Source organism: Ixodes scapularis, unplaced genomic scaffold, assembly GCF_016920785.2.
Source record: "Ixodes scapularis isolate PalLabHiFi unplaced genomic scaffold, ASM1692078v2 ptg000005l_1___fragment_1__unscaffolded, whole genome shotgun sequence".
Classification (NCBI taxonomy): Eukaryota; Metazoa; Arthropoda; class Arachnida; order Ixodida; family Ixodidae; genus Ixodes; species Ixodes scapularis.
The window spans coordinates 948,856-972,771 of record NW_024609885.1 but is presented as its reverse complement, the minus strand read 5'-3'; the positions used below and the strand labels follow the sequence as shown (position 1 = coordinate 972,771).

The following is a 23,916-nucleotide window of genomic DNA, read 5'->3' as shown; positions in this document are numbered from 1 at the left end:
AATTAAAAAATATATTCCTGAAATCTGGTTGCATGAATTAGTACCTAATGTGCTGAAATAATGAATACAATCAACGTTAACTACAACCCTTTACGTTGCGAAGACAGTTGTGGCCGACAACGCTAAGAAGCGCAAGCTAGGTCGCTACGTCTCGGCACGACAGTTTGCGCTTCTCCTGGACTTTCTCGGTGAAAGTCGAGTTTTCTCGGGGACTGCTACAGAGAGCTTTGTTACCAAGGAGGAGCGAGATACACTATGGGGCGTAATAGTTTGAGAGTTAAATGCCCTTCGGCCGTAAAGAATAACTTTCTGGAACTCACGTGCATGCCAGACGTGGGCTTGCGACCTGAGAGTCTCGTGTCCCTAACAGAAGACCGGTGCAAACCTGCCAACTCTTCCGAATTTTTTGTAATATGTATGAATTGGGACTAATTCTACGATTTTACGAATCTTGCTTCAAAGTTTACGAAAAAAAGATACTTTTTTCATTTCTATTTTTTTAAACATTTTTTTCGTAAAACCGTTGCTGGCGGTAACTCACACTGCCACAAGAGGGCGATAGGTGCCGTCCACGGCAGCGTTGTGGTTTTTACTATCCGTCTATCCGGTGGCCACATATCCAAAATCAATCCAAAGCCCAAAGCCTTTGTTTGTGTGTTTGGCGGCGCATGTTGGTTTGGCGTGTTCAGACGTGGTTGGGCCTCTGTTTCGGCCAGTTTCGAGGCGAGAAGTGCAGCGTCTGTGTTTGTTACACGTGTAATCATAGCATTCCCCTGGTTGCGGTGGCTTCGCGGTGCAATGGCAAATTCCAAACCTAAAAAGAGGTACTTTCAGGTGTTCTTGAAGTCCTACACGTCGGAATTCCAGTGCTTTGTGCCGTCCAAAAAGGAGAGAAGTTTGGATTCTGTAGCACGTGCACGTGTAATGTAAGCGTTTTGCACGGTGACAAGGCTGACATTAAGCCTTGCCACCTTGCGAAACAGCCCCCCCCCCCGCAATTGCGTGAGTTTTACGAATTGTAATGTCCACAGGTTGGCAGGTATGCCGGTGGGGGCGCGAGTGATGGGCCGTCCCTAAACGCGGAGCAAGAAAAATTATTATTTTTTGTGGGGACGGATTTTTCTCGAGGGGGCGGGCGTGCGCCCCCGACAGTGGACGCGCCGCTGTGGGACTTCACGGCTGCAGCAGCAGCTTCGATAAGTACCGTGAATCTCTTGGATCATGAGCAGACACCATGTTGCTTTTTACCTTATTGAACACTAATGTACAAAACAATGTGGTGCGAATGTATTGCCTCGTGGTGTTTTCCACGAAAGCTTGGATATCGGGGCTGCAGCACATTTCTAGACCCACTCGGAGACAATAAATCCGTGACATTCGAAAAAAAAAATAATATTGAGTTTAGGGTGCACACTATTAGACACAGGTATAACTAGAAGGGCTGTATAGCGTTGTGGTGTGTTACATAGTTGAATTATATTATGCAGGGGTCTGTGGCTGAAGGCGACATGGCAAAGGGAGGAGAGGAGGAACGTCCTGCGCAAGTGGCATGCCCCCTACCACCGAATGGTACGAACGAAAAAGATGGGAAAGCTGCGATTGTTTATTGCAGTGTGCACGCTATTACAAATGTGTTTCGTGTCATTAGCAGTGCAGCATCCACCAGGTGCCATGCCAGTCCGGAGAACTAGGGCCAAGTCTGGAGTTGATACGGCACGGGATCTGCTGTCCATTCAGCAGGACCAGCTGGCTGTCCAGCGAGAACTGCTGGCCACACAGCAGGGTCTGCTGGCCACCCAGCAGCAGCAGCTGGCAGTTCAGCAGGAAATGCTGCTCGTGCAGAGAGAGGCAGTCGATGCACTCCGTCGACTTGCAAGCGTAGGTGTTAAGAGAACTGTAGTGTAGTGCACTCCCAATTATTGTTGTTAGGCTGATTTTGGTCAACCCTACTTTAGCCAGTTAAGTTAGAAGGCAGTGTTCTTAGACTCAGACTGAAACCAGATATGATTTGTATGTGTATTTGAAGTGTCCAACAGCGAAGGCTTTATTTTGTTTATTTCAATGAAACCTTCCAGTGCCATAATGCTAATGAAAATTGGCAAGCCTTGAGACAAAATTTTTTCAACTTATTGAAAATTACCATACTGTGCTCGACAATCCGAACTACTACGTCTAAACCGTGGTTCAATAATCCACTTCATCGTTTATCTCATAAAAAGAAAAGATGTTTCAGGAGCGCTAAAAAAGGAAATACTTGGCCTAAGCTTGCCACTTGCTCTTCCGAATAAAAAACTATTTTAAAGGGGTGTTAGCACACATTCTTTCTGATAACTCTAAGCAGACATTCTTTCTGCAAACTCTACCTAATATGTTAATAAACAACCCTCGCAAATTTTGGAGATTTGTACTCTGAAATTAATCTAGTGAATAGCTCTTGTAATAACATATTGAATAGTGAATGTGTGAATATTTAAATAGTGCGTTTTCTGATGCTTTCACTATTTCTACACCCATTACTGGAATTTCTCCTGTTATAAAGAATGATTTTCCAATGGATTCAATTGTTATAAACATTCAGGGTGTTTTCAGCGGTATAGAAACCCTCAAAATATCTCCATCATGTGGCATAGAGGAAATCATTACGAAGGCTCTCACTAACACTAAATTTTCATCCGGTCTTTACCTCAAAGATATTTGAGCAGTCCGTGGACACAGGGGTGTTGCCCTCTGACCGGAAAATTAGTAAGTAGGCCAATATCACTCACCTGCCTCTACAAGATCCTCGAGCATGTCATTTACAGGCACCTGATTAACTTCCTGGATTCCTGCAATTTCTTCACCAATGTGCAGCATGGCCTCTGGAAACGCCTTTCTATTGGGTCCCAACTACTTATTCTAACTAACGATTTGTTTAACAATCTTGACACCGGCTTTCCTACTGACGCTGTTTTGCTTAATTTCGCCAAAGTTTTTGCTAAAGTCCCGGACAATCGCATTCTTCTTAAACTTTCTTTCCTAAAACTAGATCCTCATGTTCCTAAGTGGATTGAATCATTCCTTATTCATCGCTCTCAATTCGTTTTCACTAACAGCACATCCTCCTCTTTCTCTCCCGTTTCTTCCGGTGTTCCACAGGAAATTGTGCTTGGGCCTTTGCTCTTTTTAATCTACATTAATGATCTCCCTCTTCACATCTCATCCTCTGTTCATCTTTTCACTGATGACCTGTGCTGTTTATAGACTAATAAAAAACCCATATGACCATGTTGCACTCCAGAACGGCATTTAAGGGGAGACACTGCTCTTTGAAGCAAAATTTTACTAAGAAAACACATTTTTAAAAATGTGTTTTTTGAAGTTTGGCAAGCACTTATCATCTTGTCCTGAAGGATTTTCGACATATTGAATGAGGGCTACAAATATATTAAATAGGCTGTCAGGCTTTTTGTGGGTGCCTTTTAGGCATCCGGCAAAAAATGATTTTGAAACTGGAAGGTTCAAAAGTGTCATAAGTAATTTATAAATCATCCTAGAGCTTTCATTTATACCTTATTGGATTGCACATACCTCTCAGTTCACTGATCTATGTTTATTTTCTGAGCTCAGTATTTTAATTTGCGTTAATCCTTTCCATAATCATTGCAAATTAAATTTTTAATATTAATAAATCTAATTAGGTTACCTCAAAACAAAGTACATATTTGTAGTCCGATTGTAATGCCAAATAAGCCATGTAAATTTCATTTTATTTGAATCGCAAGTTATATAAAAAAGCTCTTGAAGCAGTGTGTCACACATGGCAGATGTGTCTCAACATTAGCAAATGCACACACCTTTGCTTTACACATTCTTGCTTCCAGCCCTTAAACTCGTTAACATTCAATGGCACTACCATTCTGACTGCTACACAGTAAAAATATCTAGGCGTTCGTTTAACCACTAATATATCCAGGAATGTTCATGTCGACGAGACAATATCATCCTCAAACCGCTCACTCGGTTTTGTTTGTCGCAATTTCAACTCTGCCTTTTCTATCCTTAAACGTCTCCTTTGCGCCATGCTTGTTCGCCCTAAACTAGAGTATGCTTCAGCTATCTGGCACCCACATCAGTCTTTTTTTAACTAACGCAAATCGAATCTGTCCAGAATCGTGCTGCTCGATTTATTTTTTCTAATTAGTCTCGCCTTTCTTGTGTCACTGCAATGAAATGTCAATTAGCTCTTCCTGATCTTTCCGTTCGTCGCAGAATTTCCCGTCTTTGCCTTTCCATAAAATGTACTATTCGGAACCATTACGACAGTCTCTCCTCAGCCAGCCCAGCTATATCTCTGCAAGACTCGATCATTCGTGCAAGATTACCCTTCCCAAGACCATTTCAACATTCCCTTCTACCAGAAGCTATTGTAGACTGGAATGGCCTTCCAGATGATATTGTCACCATCACCGATAACGCTAAAATCAGAACTGTGCTAACCATGCACTCCCCTCTGTAATGCCCTTTGGGGCCTTGAGGGTAATTCTAAGTAACTAAAGAAACAAATAAATAATATTCCGCCACCAGCGTGTGTTCGTGTAATTATAGGAAACTGGCCTCGTTACTGAAGGACTTGTCACGCGGCAACTCTGCCGTCAGTGTAACTAAAATGCATCATTCGCAAGCGCAGGCAAGGACGCCACCAAGGCAGCTCCAAAGGGGAAAGAGAACAGAGTAAGGGTGGATTTACTCGCCCCACATACGCCTTTGATCAGACTTCTCGACTTCTTTCGTTAACACAGCCATTCTCTTTTCTTCTGTGCTTTAGGAGCACCTAAAATGCCAGTAACTCGTTGTCTACGAGTAATCTAATAAGGTGAATGGTGAAAACTGCTCTGCAACATGACTGCACAGAGCTTACCAAGGTGAAAAGTTGTTTGGCAAAAGTTTCCTATAGTATTGCTTGCAACGCGTCTGAAAACCTCTGGCGTGCTTTTAACTTTACTAATGTGTTGCGTAACAGTTTGCATTTTGTGCATAATGCCCTCCCCTTTTCCTGCAGGCTGTAGAGGGACAAGCAGCAGCAAGTGCGCACCAGTCGTCCGCACTGACTTCGCTAGTGCTTCAGCTCGTCGGTGTGCAGAATCTCCATCCGCCAGCCGAATAAAGTGGGTCTCTATGCTCCATTTCATTTTTGGCACGGGTTACACCACCGTTACTTGAACATCTCAGTTGAAAAACTGCCATAGGTGTCCGCTTTGCAGAATTGTTAAAAGCGAGCAGTCGCAGTCCCGCTGTTCTTGCTGCAGTGGCCATTTTGTAAACTGTGGCTAGACCAAACAACATCTGTGCCTCGATGGGCTTCTCAAGCGTGGCACTGCTCCCCATTGTAGCTCGCTGTGGCTCGCGTGTGGTGTCCGCATTTGAAGACCAACTTTCCTTAACTGGTATGTCGTAGTAATCTTAGATTACGCCACAAGCGAACTTGACATGCAGAAAGAAGGAATTTTTATCAATGTAGACTGCTTTGTAACATCTTCCAACTATTCATATTTGTTTATTCAAAGTGTTCAATAATGGCCGAAGTGTCTCACTTGGTGCACTTGTTAGTAACAGGAATACAAAGGATTTCCAGCAAGGAAGCCTAAGGAAGCTCGAGCACTTCTTAAAGGACACATGCAAAGGACTAATAAAGTTTTTTTAAACAGCCTGGTTGGGAAAAGGAAGTCATAAAACGAATTCACAAGGAAAATAAAAATTTTAAGAGCTATATTCACGGCGCTATACGAATTTGTAGTTGGCGCCGGTGGGCGCTGCGGAAAAGTGGCTGCTAGTTGTCACGTGACTGGTCGCTATTTGTCACTTGGTGCTTCCGCTCTATCGGAAGCTTCCTATGGTCTCTAAAAGTTAGTTATTCATCTTTATTTCAAGTGCAACAAAACACAAAGATTAATCGGTAACTTTTCGAACCCAAAGAAAGCTCCTGAAAAAGCGGAAGCAGACGTGATAGACCTGTGTGCCGGTCAGATGACGGCGGCAGCGCTGCGGGGTAGACAAACTTGCGCGGCGGTGGCGGTGTGGAGAAATGAGTTGACGGCGGCGCACCACGCTCAGCGTGCAGCGGCGGCGTGACTGTGAGTCGACTTTGAGACGGCGCACAGGTCTATCACATGACTTGCGGCGGCTCCCACGGGCGCAACTACAAAATCATTTTGTGGCGTCAATATAGCTCTACAATTTTTTTTCTTCGTTCTAATTTTATTTTATAACATTCTTTTTCCATCTGGTCTGTTTACAAAAAAATGTTTTTTTACTTCGCATGTGTCCTCAAACCCCCCCCCCCCCCATCCCCCCCTAAAAAGAAAATGCAATACTTTCAGTGCTTAAATTAACTATGTAATGTTGACAGCCCTTATTGATTCGATAGAACCCTGGGGTGAAAATGTCCGTCAACTGATTCCAGATGTTTGGAATAGTTACCAACTTGACCTACCGGTGACAGGAAGTTACTATGCGCTGATAAACATTTCGGCTGGGTACGTGTTAGCAAATGCATGAATGCATATTCAGTGGTGGAACTGCCGCTCCATTTGCACCAAACTGTGCCAGAAGGAATAACCTGCTACATGCTGTTCCAAAGGCTGTTCTTGAAAAGGAGACTGAAAGTGGCTGGCACATGGCATTCTTTGCGTTGCCAAGAATGCCATGTGCCAGTACTATGTGCAAAGAGTAGGGCTGAGCGAATATTTTAATTATTGGGGTGGGTTAACTCCTTGAGTGCACTTCTCCTCAAGAATTGATGCACTGCGGAGAAGCAATACCTGCGGAGCTGACACCACAATCTTCCGGCTCGCTTTGCCGCAGCTCAGCCGCACACGGAGGCGAAAAACACACCTTAAAAGTGGTATAGCGCATGCGTGCGCCTGGTGTAATAAAAAGAAAAAAAATAGTGATTGTTGATATTTACGTCACAGTAAAATCTTCAAAATCTAACTGTGGTTGTTATGCAAGTGTATATGTTAGGCAGCAATGTTTTAGCAACCTGTGTTCATTATTTATCCTTGTTTTGTTTTAATTCAGGTATGAAGAACATATATTTGTATACGGCAAGAATATTTACTAATCCCCTCAATTAGGTGTGGCTGGGCTCTCTTATAGGTTTCATTTTAATTCAAATCTGTCATTTACTTGCCACCCCAATGTAGGTATTGGACTGCCTGAGGCCACAGTCTATAAATGTAGCTAGATTAAGTTTAACAGAGCTCATAAGCGGGCAATTAGAAGCTTGGGAACAAGCTTTGTGAGTACAGCCGAATATTTGTTTAAGCATGGTGTACTAGTAGTGAAAAGCGTGGAGAAAGACGCAGCAACTATTCAATATTCAATTAAAGAATATTCGGCCAGAACCTCTATTTAATTCGAATTCGCTTCGAACCTAACACCCATTATTTGCACGTGCCTAACGAAGAGTTGTTGTTCTTTGTGCAAACGGTGCTCACATCGATCGCAATGAATAGATAGCGCTACTCATTGTTATCAGTTAAAGTAACTATGTGCTTTGCTTAGCTGCTCTATGAACAGTAGTAGATTGAATACGAGCGAGGGCAGCGTGACATTCAACACAAAAGTGTCCGTTTGTTGTCGAACTTGTGGCAATTACCTCACCGTGATACAAACCCTACAAAGTAGCCAAACATATTTTTTGCATCAAACACAAACCGAAGACGCCTTCGGTACTCCTAACAGGTTAATTGAGACATCTGGAGAGTTACTGGCGTATGATTGTTCAATAAATAAATAAATATCTGTAGTGGCCAGGTCCCTGTTGGTATGGTGCCTTAAATAGTTTTCCACCACCAACAACTACAGTTTTTCCCACAGGCTACCTCCTAAAGAAATGGTATAAAACTTTTTGAGGTGAAAGCTCCACATTGTTTGCTCCAAAAGTGGGAATCAGCTCCAAAATGTGTTGTTCCCTGCTACAAGAGCTGCTCCAAATCACCTCTTGTCAGTTCCACCACTACATATTCAAAAACAGTATGATGACAATGAAAATAGGCTTAGGAGGTCTAATCTGTTCTTGTTTGTGTTGCGTCGATGAGGAAAAAATGTTCTTGTCACGTAGTCACATATTGTTTATTAACAGGTTAGGTTACATGTTGAGACCTCATGGCGGTTGCATGGAACAAGAAGAAAAGGAATGGCGCGGTGTGCGCGGGAAGTCCACCGGAAGACGCTGGCCCCCTGGTGGCGAAATACACAAATGCAGCAGTTTGGCTTCTTGGATACTGGCACTGAAGCATAGGGGCAATCAGAAGAAGTTGTCGAGTTCTGTGCGCATAAGTTAGGTGTACAGCTTGGCCCCTCTAATCTGGAGAAATCGCACCAGCTAAAGAAATTCCAGCCCGAGAAAACTAGACCGATCATCGTTAAGTTTGCCCGTTTCTAAGACAGAGAAAGCATTTTGGCCTCCGGTTTCAAATTGAAAGACGCCCCAAGGATATTTCTGCGTCTGTACGACTTGCCCGCAGCAAACCTTTTGAGTACAGAAAAAGTACGTCGGCCAGTTGAAAACAAACTAGCAAAAGATTTCTTTTAGTACTTTATCGTTAGAAGTTGGAACCGCGTTCCCGCAAGATAAATCGTGATTTGATAGAACTGAAACGTGATCCGAACCGAAACCTTGCCGGCCAGCAGCTTTCACGCGATCGGTAGATCTGTTTGGTGTACTTTAACCTTGCACCTGCTTGTCACTTCGAATACGATGACTTCGTTAATCGTAGTCTGCTGCTTCGATATTCAGTTGCACAATAGGATAAACTCGAAATTTGGTGCCCTGTTCCTCCGCGCAACTCCGCGTCCGTTGCTTACGCACGTCACGTGGTTCGCACATATAAGTACTATGTCGAGCACGTGTGGGTTGTGTGATAAGCAGAGCTGGTTTGCATTTTGAGCAGCTGAAAGCCACTAAGAAAATAATCAGACTTGTACCCGTCACTGAAAAAGTAACCGATGACAGTTACAATCACTTTGCTGTATAAAGTACCCGACTACAATTACAATTACAGCCTCAAAGAAGTAATCGAAAAATTACTCTAAAGTAAGCAATTACTTCCCACGTTACTTTTCATTCAAACTTTTTTTATGATAGCATAATCCGTGGAATCTCGTGCTCAGTTGTTAAAGAAAAAAAAAAAAGAAAGCCTCGACTGTGACTGTTTTTGCTTAAAGCGCGAAACACACGTACAACCAAACCGTCCGATCCGACGTCTGACCGCGCAATACGACGGTCGGAGGCATGGGTTTTCAACGCTCTCCGATGCTGCGGAACCCCCTCGCCCCCCAAGGTCATTCCGGCAGTCCGCACGTCGGATCGGACGGTTTGGTTGTACGTGTGTTTCGCGCTTAAAGCTGAGTGAGTGATGGCACACACCTAATCCCTCACAAGAGGCTAGATAAAGTCATTTTTCATACCCATAAGTAGTCTCCGGTGTAGAAATAAAAATGTACCCACGAAAAAGAAGCATAGTAAAGTGGCCTACTAATCCTCACAGCCTCGTGCTTAATAATTTCGAAAAAAAAAAAAAGCCCGTTGCCCGGAGCTGAATAACTCCAACTCCCTCCCCCCCCCCCCCCCAAAAAAAAAAAAAAAAGAAATGAGGAAGATTGTAATGGGGGTGTAATTTTGTAATCGATTACAGCAAAAAATTAATTCAATTAAAAAGATCATTACCCCTTAAAGGAAGTAATCGAAGCGTCACAAAATTGCAGTAAAAATAATCAATTACAAGTAATCTTGTAACACGTTACGTACGAGTCTGGAAAGTATAGAGGCTCACAAAGTTTCAAGTTTTCACACCTTTTACACTGTTATCCCATCTACCTAGGTCCCTAACCACTCATGTTCATCTGTGCTGCTAAGCGCGATTGAAATTGCTCCCGTGCGTGTCTAAGACACAAGCTGAAGTGCAATGAAAACTGATCTGAGCTGCTCCTAGCCTGCTCCAGAACATAGTTTTAGCTGCTCCCAACCTGCTCCTAAACAGCTGTTTCAGTTGCTCCCGTGGCTGTTCCCAAGGACATTTCGTGAGTTCCACCCCTGCACTAACTACGTCACCGGACCTTGTCAAGTCCATTCAATACTGCGATGGGCTCCGTGATTATAGGTTACAACATGTCGACTTGCCACTCTCCGTTCTTGTCAAACATTCTATTTCCAAGATCATTCGCGATTATAATGAGGCTGATTATAGATGAATAGATCATGGGTTGACAATCTTTTTTGACCATTACATTTAAATTGTCCTCTTCCATCAGTGGAGGAAACCGGCATTATTTAAAGCTAAAATGAACAGTCTTATAAATATGTTTGTTCCGACAGCCTGAGTATGCACTGATTCAAATAACCCATGGTTCACCAAAATGCTGCTCTTTTTGCATAACAAGAAAAGGCTATTTGCAAAGGCTAAACGTGTTAACACCTCAAGCTTTGGGTGCTTATAACTTTGCCCTTAAAAACTACAATAAAAAGTTGAAATTGGCTACTAAAAGTTTTTTTTATGACTCGCTGTTTATTTTGAATGGTAACCCGAGGAAGTTTTGGAACATGGTGTCACCAAAAAGCAATAACTCTGCCATCAAACCAAGCCGCGACAATGGCGATCCCATACAAGAAAGCGACTGCTCTGCAAATTACGACCCTAGCCAAAATATTACGTCCGTGGGACGCCGCATTCTCAACTAATGCCGATAATAAAAATGCGACCCGCCGCAAGCCGCTGCTCCTTAGCGGGCGGCAAGCGGTTTGTCGATCGCCAAAGCAACATTGGGCCGTGACGTCAGTATTCTTCTCTTTTTTTCCACTGGTCCAGGAGTTGCGCGTAGTGCGCTTCTTTGAGCCACTACCACAGCTACTTCGGCTTGCGATTGGCGTGTTTAGCCGTTGCTTTTATCTGTAGCCCGTGTAGCTTCGGTATAGAATTTTGTTTATTTGCTTGTGAGGACTTCAAGACTTGTTTTAGCGAGCAACTCGGTGCGCCCAAGACTGCCCAGCTGTTCCTCGAAAGATGCCGAGCGCAACTTGTAGCGCTGTGGGCTGCTCAAACAACCCGCTGTGCAACCCGGAGGTGCTTCTTCACAAGTTTCGAACGGACCGGAAATTGAAGAAAGTGTGGGTGAACGCTGTTCGATGAGTGGACTTTGGACTTCGGCTTTTATGCGCCCGAGGAAAAAAGAACGAAAAACAGAGGTGTACAGCCCAGCACTCGTGTGTTCGGCCGCCGCAGCTCGCGCCGTAGAGCCTCAAAGCTTTGTGTCTGGGACTGACCCGCAGCGCGAAAGTGAGAGGGCCCCCAGTACTGTACGTCACTGGCAGCACAGCGTAGAGCAACGCCGCTCCATCCACAGAGCCCCGATGACAATTTAGGTCTAGCGACGAGTACGGAAGACCACACACACGGCGACAGCCGCAGAGTACGGCACCGAACGAGTTCACTTGTTTTCCAGTCGCTAGCTTTTGGGTATACAAGCGACGAGTACGGCATAGCGCACGCATGGCGGCGGCCGCCGAGTACGGAATCGTATGAGTTCACGGGTTTTCCAGTCGCTAGCTTTTGGGTATATGCACTAGCCCTTGCTACATATGCTGGATAACTACCACGTATACAGAATTAAAACAAAATCAGCTTACCTCCTATCTTTAGACGGCTAGCGCAACAGAGGTAGGTGCCGCTTGGCGTGCGTGCTCGTTGAACGAGAACGATCCTGACGTCACGTTCACATAGCGGTTGATTTCGAGCGTTGCCGGAGCCTCGAGCGGCTAGTTTCGTGTTTGTTGGCTGCGCCCCAAACAAAACTTTGAGGCGTCCATATCTGTAGAACTACGCACAATAACAAGAAAAAAATTGCACCTTGCAGTTCAGGGACGCTGACTAGACTAAAAACAGTCATAATCCCAAAACCGAAAGTATGGACCGGAGTTGCCCTTTAATGTTTGCTCGGCTGAAGTGGAAAAGGGTGGGAGGAGCTTCCACTTCGTTCTTGACCTGTCACCGACTCTAGGTGCATCTTTTTAGCCACACCTGCACTGGTGAAGAAAATTGTAGGGCAATGTATTTACGGTTCTATCTCGATACACATGCCAGAAGTACACCACCTTGCACTTTCTTACACATGCCAGAAGTACACCACATTGCACTTTTTCACACCGGTGCAGGTAGTGCAACTAAAAAAATGCACCCACTCAAAAAAAAAATTTGTATCGGCCCACCAGAGCTCTGCCAAAACCTCTTTGAACACAGTGTTTTATCAGCCAAATTTTATGAAAATGTGTACCAAAAGAAACCCTGACAGAGACATTTACGAGAGCAAACAAGTGGACTACATTGACTGCTTAGGCTTATAAAGAGAAACAAAAAAAGTAAAAAAGGAAGAAAAAAATATCTGCATTACGATTTAAGAGCATGTCATTGCAACGAACTGGTGAGCATAGAATGTGTGAAGTTCTGCGTGCACATGATGTATGTGGATGCAAAAACATGCCTTCACCCCAACCCAATAAGTGATTTCCCACATCAGAAGCCGCCTCGGTGGCTCTGAGGCGAGAGCACCGGCCTACAGGTCCTCAGGTGGCGGGTTCGAATCCCGACCGAGGTGCCCGCAATATGACGGAGGCTTATTGCAGAGAAGGCACTGTGTAACCGAGCTCCGCAGGTGGTCCAAATTAATCCTCAGTCCTCCGCTGGGGCGTGCCAGATGCCCGTCATAGGTGCCAGATGCCCGTCATAGGTTTGGCACGTAAAACCCCCAAATTTGACTTTCCCACATCAGAGCTAAAATTTGTGCAGCCACCCACATTACATGGATGTAGAACTGTACACCTTCTGTGCTTCCCAGTCTTTGATGAGATATGATTAAGCTTGCACAGCGCGACTCCAGTGAGCTGAATGATTACGGCAAGCATGCCAACACCGCAGAGCATGACAAGCTCGATGAGAGAGGGCGTCCACCTTCCTGACTTTCCGACGCTGCATTGCTAGTGTTCTTTCTTTGAGGCTCCTAGTGCCAGTGTCGCTGTTGGTGTCGCTACTGTCATCATTGTACCCGCAGTCAGACTCTTCCTACACAAAGGGGTCTGGGGCAGACTCCGGAACGGAGCTGTGTAAGCAAACATTGTGCAGAATAGCACATCCTGTTGCTAAATTACGTGCTCTTTCTGGGTCGTAGTGCAGAGCGTGGTACTTCTGCAGGCACCGGAACTGGTTTTTCAGCTTACCAATGCATTGCTCAACAACAGCGTGTTGAGCGGTGTTGGCCGAGGCCAGACTCGACAAGACGCACCGCTCAACACGCTGTTGTTGAGCGCTGCCTCTTGCTGGGGTTGCCAGAAATAGGGGTGAGTAGCCAGGGCTCCAGAGGTAGCATCTGTCACCTGCAGACAAAAATGGAACCGTATTTGCCATGAATGTTCTCGCATAACATTTCCAGGAGTTGTCTGAAAGTGCACTTGTACTAAAATGGGGCTACTGGTATGGTTTTATGACTTTCGAGAGGACCTGCTGATTGAAAGTCAAACTGGCAGGAAAAAATGTTATGTAGGTAATTTAATTGGCTTGCTCAACCATGTAAATAATGTCTTGCAAACCTGCATCGCCCATTGTTGTTTACCTCAATCTTGGGTAGAGGCTACAAGGAACAGCCACCAGATCTTTTGTTTCGTAGTATATCTGACCTAGCAATGTCAGTTGTGCTGCTCTGACCATTGGCCACTGAGATTGGTCGTTTAAAGTTATCTAGAAGCACCATTTTTTCCTGCTACACAAAGAAATTTGAGCTATCAAACATTTTCATCCCTGAACCAGTGCTGGTAGCTTGTAATTGGAGACTTGGGTGGGCAGATTACGTACTACGAGATGAACACTTGATGGGTCCAGTGACAGCGTTACAAATATTACAGTTATACCCAGGTTCTACATTTAAAATAAAAGATACGTCGAATAAGAGTACATTCATTAGTGGGAAGAATGGTACAGATCTTGGGGCTTTAACGGAGACAGAATAATCTCATTGGCTCGGGCCAGACTCTCTCGGGCCACAATTATTTGGCTCCTGGGTTAGCATGCTATGAATTTTGGTGTAAGTAGGAAATAGCCCAATGCAGGACGCCAACCAACTGCTCTTCGCTGCAAAACCGAACTGTCGGCGCATGTCAACCGAAGCACGTTTTTGGGGCTGAGAAACGTAAGCGGAGATGATCGAGCAAGAAGAAAAGTATGCCAGTCATTCCAGAGTATCATGCCTGTTCTGTGAGCATCATGGGAGAGGTACGATTACAAGAACCAGAGGCACCTTGTCTCCGGCTTAGCGAGAGACCTAACGGCCATCGACTCATCTGTCTCCCGGACCTGGTTTCCTCTGTGAATCTTTACGTTTGGCCCTGCGTTTCGGGGTTAAAGGCCGACGACCAGACTCGAGATTCTGCAAGGCAGAATTTCCTCCTCACCATGGGAGAGGAGGAAGCGAGGGAATAGTGGAAAGCGCAAAGTGGTCGTCGGTTTTTAAGGAGCAGACGTATGCAATCCTGGAAGTAACAAACAACCTGTCGTGGGAAAACCAAGGTTCGGCACGTAGGGGCAAAAAAGCCTGCACACGAAATATAGGCAGCATGCCCGGCTGCCTCCTTGATACCGAAGCAAGCCCTTAAACAATCAGCAAAAGCAGAGCTCTGTGTCATAAGTGTGCCGGGACTCCTCCAACTAGACCCTGAACCCGGAAAATGCGACACTTGGTCTCCAAAAACTGAGAAAAAACAGGGTGACCAGATTCTGACAAAGACTGTATTTCGACTGACTAAAACAGGTTATCTACAATCAAACAGCAAAACGTGTGAAGGGGGAAATGGTGAAAACTAAGAGCTGAAGTGGAGAGGAGCAACGTCCTTTCCACAACGGGTTGTTTCGTGCGTGCCCGTTTTCTCTTCGCTGGGGCCGCGCCACTACGGGAAGGGACTGGGGAATGTCTCCTATATTTCTAAAACTTGTCGCGCAACCCGTTGCAAAATGGCCGAGTGGCTTCCCCGACGGAATGTATCCTGAATGGTCGCATGATCTGACCTAGAGACCCGTTAAAATAATTTTTGATAGGGGCTGTAGTTTCACGAAAAGGATTGGGACAGACCTCACAGGTCTCTCAAAAAGCTATGATGGGTCTCTTACACCCCTCAGGAATTGTTAAAGGGTACTCAGGCCCCTTAGAGAACTTTGACGGTCATCTCAAGCACTTCTAACATCCAACATTTTTAATGGCCACGTCGGAACATTTTAGAAATCCTGGTGTGCCCCATAGACATGTTAAATAGGGTGTTGCAGCTCTTGGGTCACCTATGGTGCAAGTGCTGCTGTCCCAGCACTTGCACCGTAGGTGATGCAGGCAGAGCGATTCTATTGTCCTGATAGCTGCAAGTCAAAAGCGTCTGTGATGGAAATGCATGCTTGCCTCAATTTACTAGGGATACCCATTTCATGGGAAAGTGTAGCCACCTGTAAACGTTCGTGGTAAACCAAAAATGTCTATTCCTACTATACTTGCATTTCCGAATAGATGCATATACAAAATGTATTCATATAGACATATGTGCATACATACATACAATGTAAATGGGATTTCCTGCAGGGATGCACAGGTGCTGAAGTTTGCAGTTGGTTCAGCCCAATTTTTCTGATACACCCAGTTGTGTTTACATCGATTTCTTGTTTCGAGTGCTGTCACTGATGACCGCAACAACAGTTCTATTATTTTTATATAGTAACTATATTACGGCTTCTAAGACAAGCTTGCAAGTGCTCACCCAGGTGCCGCTTCCTCAGTTGTAAAAGCAGCAATTGGCTGGACTCGACTCTCAAAGATGGGAGTAAACATTAGGAGCAATGCATTATCTGCCAGCTTCATTGTCGCGTCGTCATCTGTGAACTCGCTGTAATTGACAAAACCGTCAAATCTGCCTTGTAAACAGTGATAAAGTGCAGGCGAGCTGGTAATGAATCATCATCTTGTAAACCCTGAGTTGGGGAACAATAAAAAAAACGGACGAAGACAACAAAATCTTAAATGCAGCTGCATTTCAGATTTTGTTGTCTTCGTCGTTTTTTTTTATTGTTCCCCATCTTGGGGTGTACAAGATGTCAAATTTTCCTGTCAACTTGTCAAAGCTCAATCCTTTGCGCAGCTTGATTTCGTTTGTCAATAATGTTCCCACTTTCTAGGTGTCAGACTTGTCCTTGAGTTGATTCGAGATGCTTGCCAAAGCAAGTGCATTGAACCCATATTTTGACGGCATTCTGCTAAGGAGCTGTGAGAGTTTGCTGGGACAACAGTGGAAGGAGATCCATTATTTTTGTCATTTTAACCCTTTGGGCTAGCGAATCTCAAGATTAAGCCATACATAAGCCGGTCTGAACTGTAGCACACTCGAGACCTTCGTTTGGTTTTGCATTATTTTTAGAGCCACATCGATTGTCAATTTTTGCATGCTCAGGAGATCTTGAACTCTATCATCTATCATCATGTCTAATGACTCCACCTTTTTTTTTCTTTGTTTCTGCAAATGAAAGAAGAACTTGTACTTCGCAGCCTTTGCACATTTCAGTCGCAGCTTTAGGTTTTTCCTTACCTGCTTTCAAGATGCCGCTGCTTTTTTTTTAGTCATCCTTTCTGCCACTTGCTTGATGGTTAGGTGGAGCTGAAGTTTTGCACAGTTTATGTATCTCTCCGGTTAGCAAAATCAGAGACGGTCCTTGCGAGGACAAATCTCATCAATTACATGGACAGTTTTAGTCGTCACACCTTGGTAGGGTCATCCACTGCAGATCCTAAATGTTCCAGTTCGTGCAGTAGGATTTCTAGGTCCTGCATGCTGTGCATATGCGGGTTGCTTTTTTGAGATAACCAGTTTTTATTCGAGACGATTGCAAAGGTTATACTTTCCTTCAAGACGATGCTTTAGACACCTCGAACTCGCCGTCCACGATCAAGCCCTTGCAGCATGCTAGATGAGCGCTTAGTTTCGAGGTCTTCAAAAACAAATCTTCCTTCCACCCCTCCGAGGGAAAGCAAGGTTCAACCTGTCGTGCTTCCTCCAGCAGCCGTCGACGCTCACACATCGTGGACATGGCAGGGTTAGAGATACTGTGCTTACGTTCGTACTTCTTAGGCCATGCCCATTGGCGCTGCTTCGGTTTAAAATGGTCAGTTGGGTCTACAGGGAAGATGCGAGGCACGGCACCACGAACGAGCTCCCATTTTCCTTGCGCTATTGTCGTTGCCTATTTTGTGTTTGTACACTGTCGGAACGTGCCCTCCGTTAAAATGGAGATTGCACATGGTAAGTCGCCGAGAGAGGCTGGCGAGTTACCATGTAACTCGCCAGCCTCACGACCTCGCGAGGCTGGCGACCTCGCGAGGTCCCAAGGTCCCAAGGTCGTGGCGACCTCGCGATACCAGGTAGTATCGCGAGGTCCCAAGGTTGTTTTTTCTGGATGTCTGCTGGTGGCTTAAATAAGTGATGTTTTTCTTTCTTGCTTTTGTAACCGCTCATACTGGGGTACACAACACATTCACATAAACACAGATTTATCCAACTTCAAGAAGAGTGTTTTACTGAACATACCTCACAAGCTGTACATCTTTGATTGATGCGAAGATGAACATGCGACCGTCGAGCGCTCTGTAGTGATGACGCTATCAGTATCGGTAAGTGGTCTGCGCACCTTATCGGATGGGGGGGGACAGCTTGCCACACTTGTGAGACATCGCATGCAAGCCGACTTGGCCGCCTCTGCATGACATTGTCACTACCAATGTGCAGAATTGGAACATGCAAAAGTTAGGAAGCAGAGCTGACGGAACCGAGTGGATCCAGCGTTGCTCTTAATGCTCAGCCAGCCACTCTAAGCGCTAGCGTCGAGTGTGGCTGGTATGAAGCTTCTGGTGACATTGGTTCTCTACACTCCCCACAGGAGTGGGTCTCGGAGTTACTCTCCGCGAAAATTAGGAGGGTCTTCCTCTTTCTCGAGTGAAGAGGAAGATTTGAGGGAGAGTTTACTCCTTTCTGACTGCTTGTCTCTCCTGCCGCCGAAGAAGAAGGTCGTGTGCGGGAGCTGCTCCGAACCATTTGTCGGTAAGCAGCAATTCATCATATGTTCAGGTGGATGCAAACGCAAATTTCACTGCGGCTGTATAAAAGTTGGTCTCGAAGAATACAACGTTCTAATGGCAATCGGCAAAAGCACGTACAAATGTAACGACCGCACCCGGCGACACCGCTGCGCTGGCGATGATAAGCCTAACCATGGCGAAGAGACAACGGATGCGTCTAATTCTGACACCGATTGCGAATCAGTTCGTGACACCGACAACGGACCCACCCACACCTACGAATCGGAATCTGCGCTGCAGAGGATGAATGCAAAGTTGGATGTATTGACCGCCAAAGTGAAATGCCTGAGAGCGGACAATCACTATCTTAGTTCCGAAGTTGCTGAATTGCGAAAGCAGCTGAGTCAGAGAGTGTTCGATTCTAAACAACCGAGCCAAACCTACTCAACTGCCGCATCAGCACGACGTAATCCGGGAGCACGAGTAACTACGAATGTCGCCTCAAGCGGCGAGCCGAGCGGCGGTGCGGTCTTTGTGCCTACGGGACCAGCTGATGGGAACAGAGGAAGCTACCGTTCGAAAGACTTTCCCAAGCCAAGTGGTGGCGACCTTCGACAGGGTGGAGACCCAAGTGCGGCCCTGGACAAAGGCACTGGTGGGCCCTCGACGACGAAACAAGCCATTGGTCGGACCATTCCTGGGTGGCAAACCTAGCTGTTGCACTAAGATGAAAACGAAATACCCGTATTACTCCTCTTTCCATGTTTCCGTGGACCAGGACATATTTGAAGCAATTAATAATCCAGATATCTGGCCTGAGGGATGTATGTTCCACCAGTTTTTCGGAAGGCTGGATTCAATGCGATCGTTCGTTCCGAATAATACTGATGCATCGCCAAATGACTAACGGAATTTGGTGCTACCATCAGAACAATCGCGGTCTGCGGGCTAAAGCAGATGAGTGTATGGCAAACGTCGTTTCTACAAACTTTCACATTATTTGTTTAACGGAGACATGGCTTTTAGAGGAGTTATCTAGTGCGAGCTATTTTCCTTCGTCCTATGCTGTGCATCGCAAAGATAGGGAGTACGATGCCACGGGGCAGAAGTTTGGTGGGGGGGTATTAATTGCAGTCCGCGATCCTCTTAATTCATACGGAAGGCAAGACCTTGAATCCTACGCAGAGTGTGTGTGGGCAGAAATACTATCAAGTGATGGCTTCAACTACCTTGTTGGAAATTACTATTTTCCGCCACTATCAGACACACAGATGTTTGATAACCATCTGCAAACCCTCGAAGAACAGGTCGATTTTACGAAATATCGGGTACTGATATTTGGGGATTTTAATCTCCCAGGGGTAGACTGGACATCTCGTCTAGTTTCTAGTGGAAGCACTCAAACTACAATAAAGGTATCCCGTCTATTGGATTTTATTAATTTTAGTGGGTTAACCCAGCATAATCAGTTAAAAAACACCGCTGGAAATGTACATATTGGATCTTTGTCTTTCTAACTGCCCAATACACTCCGTGCGACGCGACTGGCGCGCCGCCGCGCGGCCGGTGCCGAAGGTAGGCAGTGAGAACCCGAGAGAAAACGAAACCGAAACCACGCCGCGTACGTTGGTACGCATTAAAGTCGGAGTGGTGCGGTTGCACTGGGTTCACAGCATGAAGTGCTGCCTGTGCTGCGTCATTAAGTGCTTCAGTAGTTATGTGTCGTATCTCGTGGAGACAAAGTTTCACAGTTTTTCACCTCGCCAATGTTTTGTGGGACGGCGACAACGATGGAGCCGTGCCGTACGACGCGAGAAATTTGGTCTCCCGATCATGTCTGCCACTGTGTCGGCACGGCCGACATATTCTACACTGCCGCTTTGCGCTCTGCGTTTGTTTTCGTACCAGTAACGCCTACATGTGTCAGCGCTGATGGAACGAACTAAAATGCCATCCCACACTCGCGGGTATGCAGTGCCAATTTCGTTGGAGGAATGCCCTCCAAAAAAGTTTCGTCCTGTAAAAGCTTGGTCTGCTGGGCAAGTTGGTAGTGGACATTCATATTAAAAATAGCGCAAAAGAGACGGGACAACAAGACGAAGAAGCACACAGGACAAGCGTTAGCGCTTGTCCTGTGTGCTTCTTCGTCTTTTTGTCCCGTCTCTTTTGCGCTATTTTTAATATGAAAGTTTCGTCCCCATCGTACGTGTCGATGATATTTCCGGACTAGTATGGCACGCAATCTGTACTTCATGAAGAAAGATTCGACCGGTAAAAAAAGTGACAAATATGAATCTAAAGAAAACAACAATGAAACTCGGAATCACTGGAGAATCGACGTTTCAGTATGGAAGTTTATGTGGTCTGCTTTCTTTCTTGATCAGCCTCCTTTTGGATGTGGAAACACTGACACCCCGAGTTCTGTAGACAACAATTTTTTTTCTCGGCTTTAGAGCCACCTACCGCAAAGTGGTTCGAACTGGAAGTACCGTCCACTGGTCCCTTCCTACCTGTAAAGTGTGCACCTTCCACGATGAGTGGTATTATCTGACAGCCTTTGACGGTCAAAGCCAGTTCCCATTTAGTTAAGTTCCACCTGGTTTCGCTATGCCAACTCTTTTTGTTATAATAAGTGTTGTGCCAAGTGACCGTCATGTCAAAGTACCTGTGCGCCGAAAATCAGCACCTCGCACAACAGGTTATTACACAACAGCTGACCGCAAAAGCCCTTGGCGGCCAAACCGTATGTTGGCCGACAACTTTGTTTTCTCGGCTTTGGAACCACCTTTCGTAAAGTTGTTTCAATTGGAAGTACAGTCCACTAGTCCCTTCCTACCTCTAAAATCTCCACCTCCCCCAACCAGGGGTATTTTCTTGACAGCATTTTCATGGTCAAAACCGGTTCCCATTGAGTAACGCCGCCCAAACCAAATTTTCACCTGGTTTCCCTATGCCACCTTTTTTTGTATAATAAGAGCTGTGTCATGTTACTGTCAAGTCCAAGCACCTGTGTGCCCAAATGCACACTTTCCACAGCCCGCTAGAACACAACACTTTATTTCTTTATTCGTTAGAAACATAACTTTCACACCTGCTGTCTTAAAGAAACTTGGCACTCTTCGTGCACAAACTTAGTGAACATCTCACTCACCTCCAAATATTATCGTTCCAGCAGTCCTAGGTTTACAGTGACGAGCAAAATAAATTTCCCGCTCAAAGCAATTATGGTGGCGGCCGTCTTGTTTTTTGGAAAATTGCTCCAACTCCTTTTTCGGCCGCAACTAGAGAAATTACCCCTAATAACGACTCAAACTCAATATATAAGAAGTGGAGAAAAGCTAAATGCCCTTCTGCCCCAACACTCATGAAACGTCACCCTCAACTTATTGGCTCAAAAAGCAAAAGTTCCGTCCGTGCGCGCCTCCGCCGCACGGTCATTCACTGCAGATCCTAAATGTTCCAGTTCGTGCAGTAGGATTTCTAGGTCCTGCATGCTGTGCATATGCGGGTTGCTTTTTTGAGATAACCAGTTTTTATTCGAGACAATTGCAAAGGTTATAGTTTCGTTCAAGACGTTGCTTTAGACACCTCGAACTCGCCGTCCACGATCAAGCCCTTGCAGCATGCTAGATGAGCGCTTAGTTTCGAGGCCTTCAAAAACAAATCTCCCTTCCACCCCTCCGAGGGAAAGCAAGGTTCAACCTGTCGTGCTTCCTCCAGCAGCTGTCGATGCTCACACATCGTGGACATGGCAGGGTTAGAGATACTGTGCTTACGTTCATACTTCTTAGGCCATGCCCGTTGGCGCTGCTTCGGTTTAAAATGGTCAGTTTGGTCTACAGGGGAGATGCGAGGCACGGCACCACGAACGAGCTCCCATTTTCCTCTCGGTATTGTCGTTGCCTATTTTTTGTTTGTACACTGTCGGAACGTGCGCACTGTTAATGTGGAGACTGCACATGGTAATTTGCCGAGAAAGGCTGGCGTGTGAGCAGTATCGCGAGGTCCCAAGGTGGTTTTTTCTGGATGTCTGCTGGTGGCTTAAATAAGTGATGTTTTTCTTTCTTGCTTTTGTAACAGTGTTGTTAGAGAATTTAGTATATTTTACCCCTCCATTCAATCGAAATTGTCACCGATGGTAAGGATGCAGATTTGTGGTAATGAACTGTCTTCTCATGTTAATATCTTTTCAGATATATCAGTGTTTAGAAGGGAGCTAATTTTTTATCTTTTCAATTCCTGATTGCATGTTAGTCTTTTCTTTTTTACAAGTGGGGTACATTGTGTTAAGTCATGTACTACCATTTTATGTGCCACCACACATGACCTAGTGGTCGTTCTGGGGCATGATTCAAATAAAGCATTATTATTATTATTGTAAGGTATGCCAAAATGGTGCAACATCCAGAAAATTTACGTACAGTAGGCTGTGTCTTCATTTACATTTTAGCAGCACTTGTCATCTTAAGGTAGGATATTCTGGCATATGAAATGTGATTGTGTTAATGATACAAGCTCACGAGCATATTTTGTCTGGTGCATCCCGCAGAACTTGGCTTGATTCGAGCGGCAGCGTGTTCGCTGAACGGCATCTGCTGTCTCTGCAGTCTAGATCAGGAATGAGGTAAGACTGCAACGGAAGCGGCTACGTAGATGTCTGCAAGGTGAGTGATGCATGCAGCCATTTCTTTGTTTGATATTGCGTTTCAAGAGAAGATGAAGCTGCGGCATTGTCTAAAGGTCCTGGTTTCTGGTCAACATTGCTGCCCCATGAATCGTGTCTCATCGACTCTTATACTTTTTGCGAGCTGACGTTTGGGCTTGTTGCTTTGGATAGAATGCTATGGTGGGCTTGGCCTGGAGCCAGCTGAATGTCTTTGTCCATGAAGCCATAAACGAGGACATAATAATAATTTATTGCATATGAACAAAGCGAGGTTGAAGTCAGACCTGCCTAAGCCACATTGGGCTTGACTGGCAGCGTCTTGGATGCTTGACATGGATGCTGCTTTCCCATTTCGGGGTCGTGCTGTTTCGCCTTTTGCTCTAAGGGCTTGTTTGTACGTCTGCTTACCTGGTGTGCCCCGTGTGATAATTGCTTAGCGGAGGGAAATCTTTAACGCGGTGAGAATCTGTTTTATTTGTTTCGGCCTCCTCACGCTTCGTTGTTGTGCGGTTGTGTCGCAACCTTCCTTGCATCGTCGGATCCTTTGGTCTCTTCTGGAGACACGCATTTGCATTCTTCTTGGCTAGAAAGGTGTCACCCTGTGTCATTTTGCCTGATATGGCAGTTTGCGCAGTATGTCTCTCCTGAGTGCTTCTCTTCCGGGTGTGCTTTGCTGCACTCCTTGCGTCTTTCAGGTAAAGTTCATCTTGGTCTATATTTTTCATGATTTCTTGAATCGAAAACTGGGCTTGGACTTCTTGTAAAACTCCTTACTGCATCGTTTGGCGCAAGTCCGCAGACCTCCACTGTGTGCTCTGCTTTGCCAATCTTGGTTTGGGTTATGTGAAGTAATAGTTTCGCAACTTTAGATGGGATGCTCACTATTGCAGTGTTTTGGCTCTGGTTGATCTGAGGCACCTGTTGGCTTGTTGCCCCATTGTGCTGGTGCCCTGAAGCTGGGCTAGAGCAGTGAGGACGCTTGGAGCCGGCCTACGTTGAGTCCGCTGCATGGTCGCAAAATTCGCTTAAACTCTTTCAGGGGAAAGGGTGTGGGCGTGGGAGCAGGTCTGCGGGTCGTAGCTCTTCTCAGCTGCCTCGGCGACGAAAGCGAAGGTGGCAGCGTG

At 45.5% G+C, this 23,916-nt stretch overlaps 1 protein-coding gene across 1 annotated transcript; it reads left to right on the top strand.

Moving 5' to 3' along the window:
- Positions 1–676: 676 nt before the first annotated feature.
- LOC115322985 lies at positions 677–23,556 on the top strand. The gene is made up of 7 exons (XM_042287558.1): positions 677–834; positions 1,488–1,569; positions 1,652–1,878; positions 2,691–2,742; positions 5,039–5,144; positions 8,123–8,267; positions 23,488–23,556. The coding sequence occupies exons 1-7, from the start codon at positions 799–801 to the stop codon at positions 23,554–23,556; spliced, it is 717 nt and encodes a 238-aa protein (XP_042143492.1). The 5' UTR covers positions 677–798.
- The last annotated feature ends 360 nt before the right edge of the window (positions 23,557–23,916 follow it).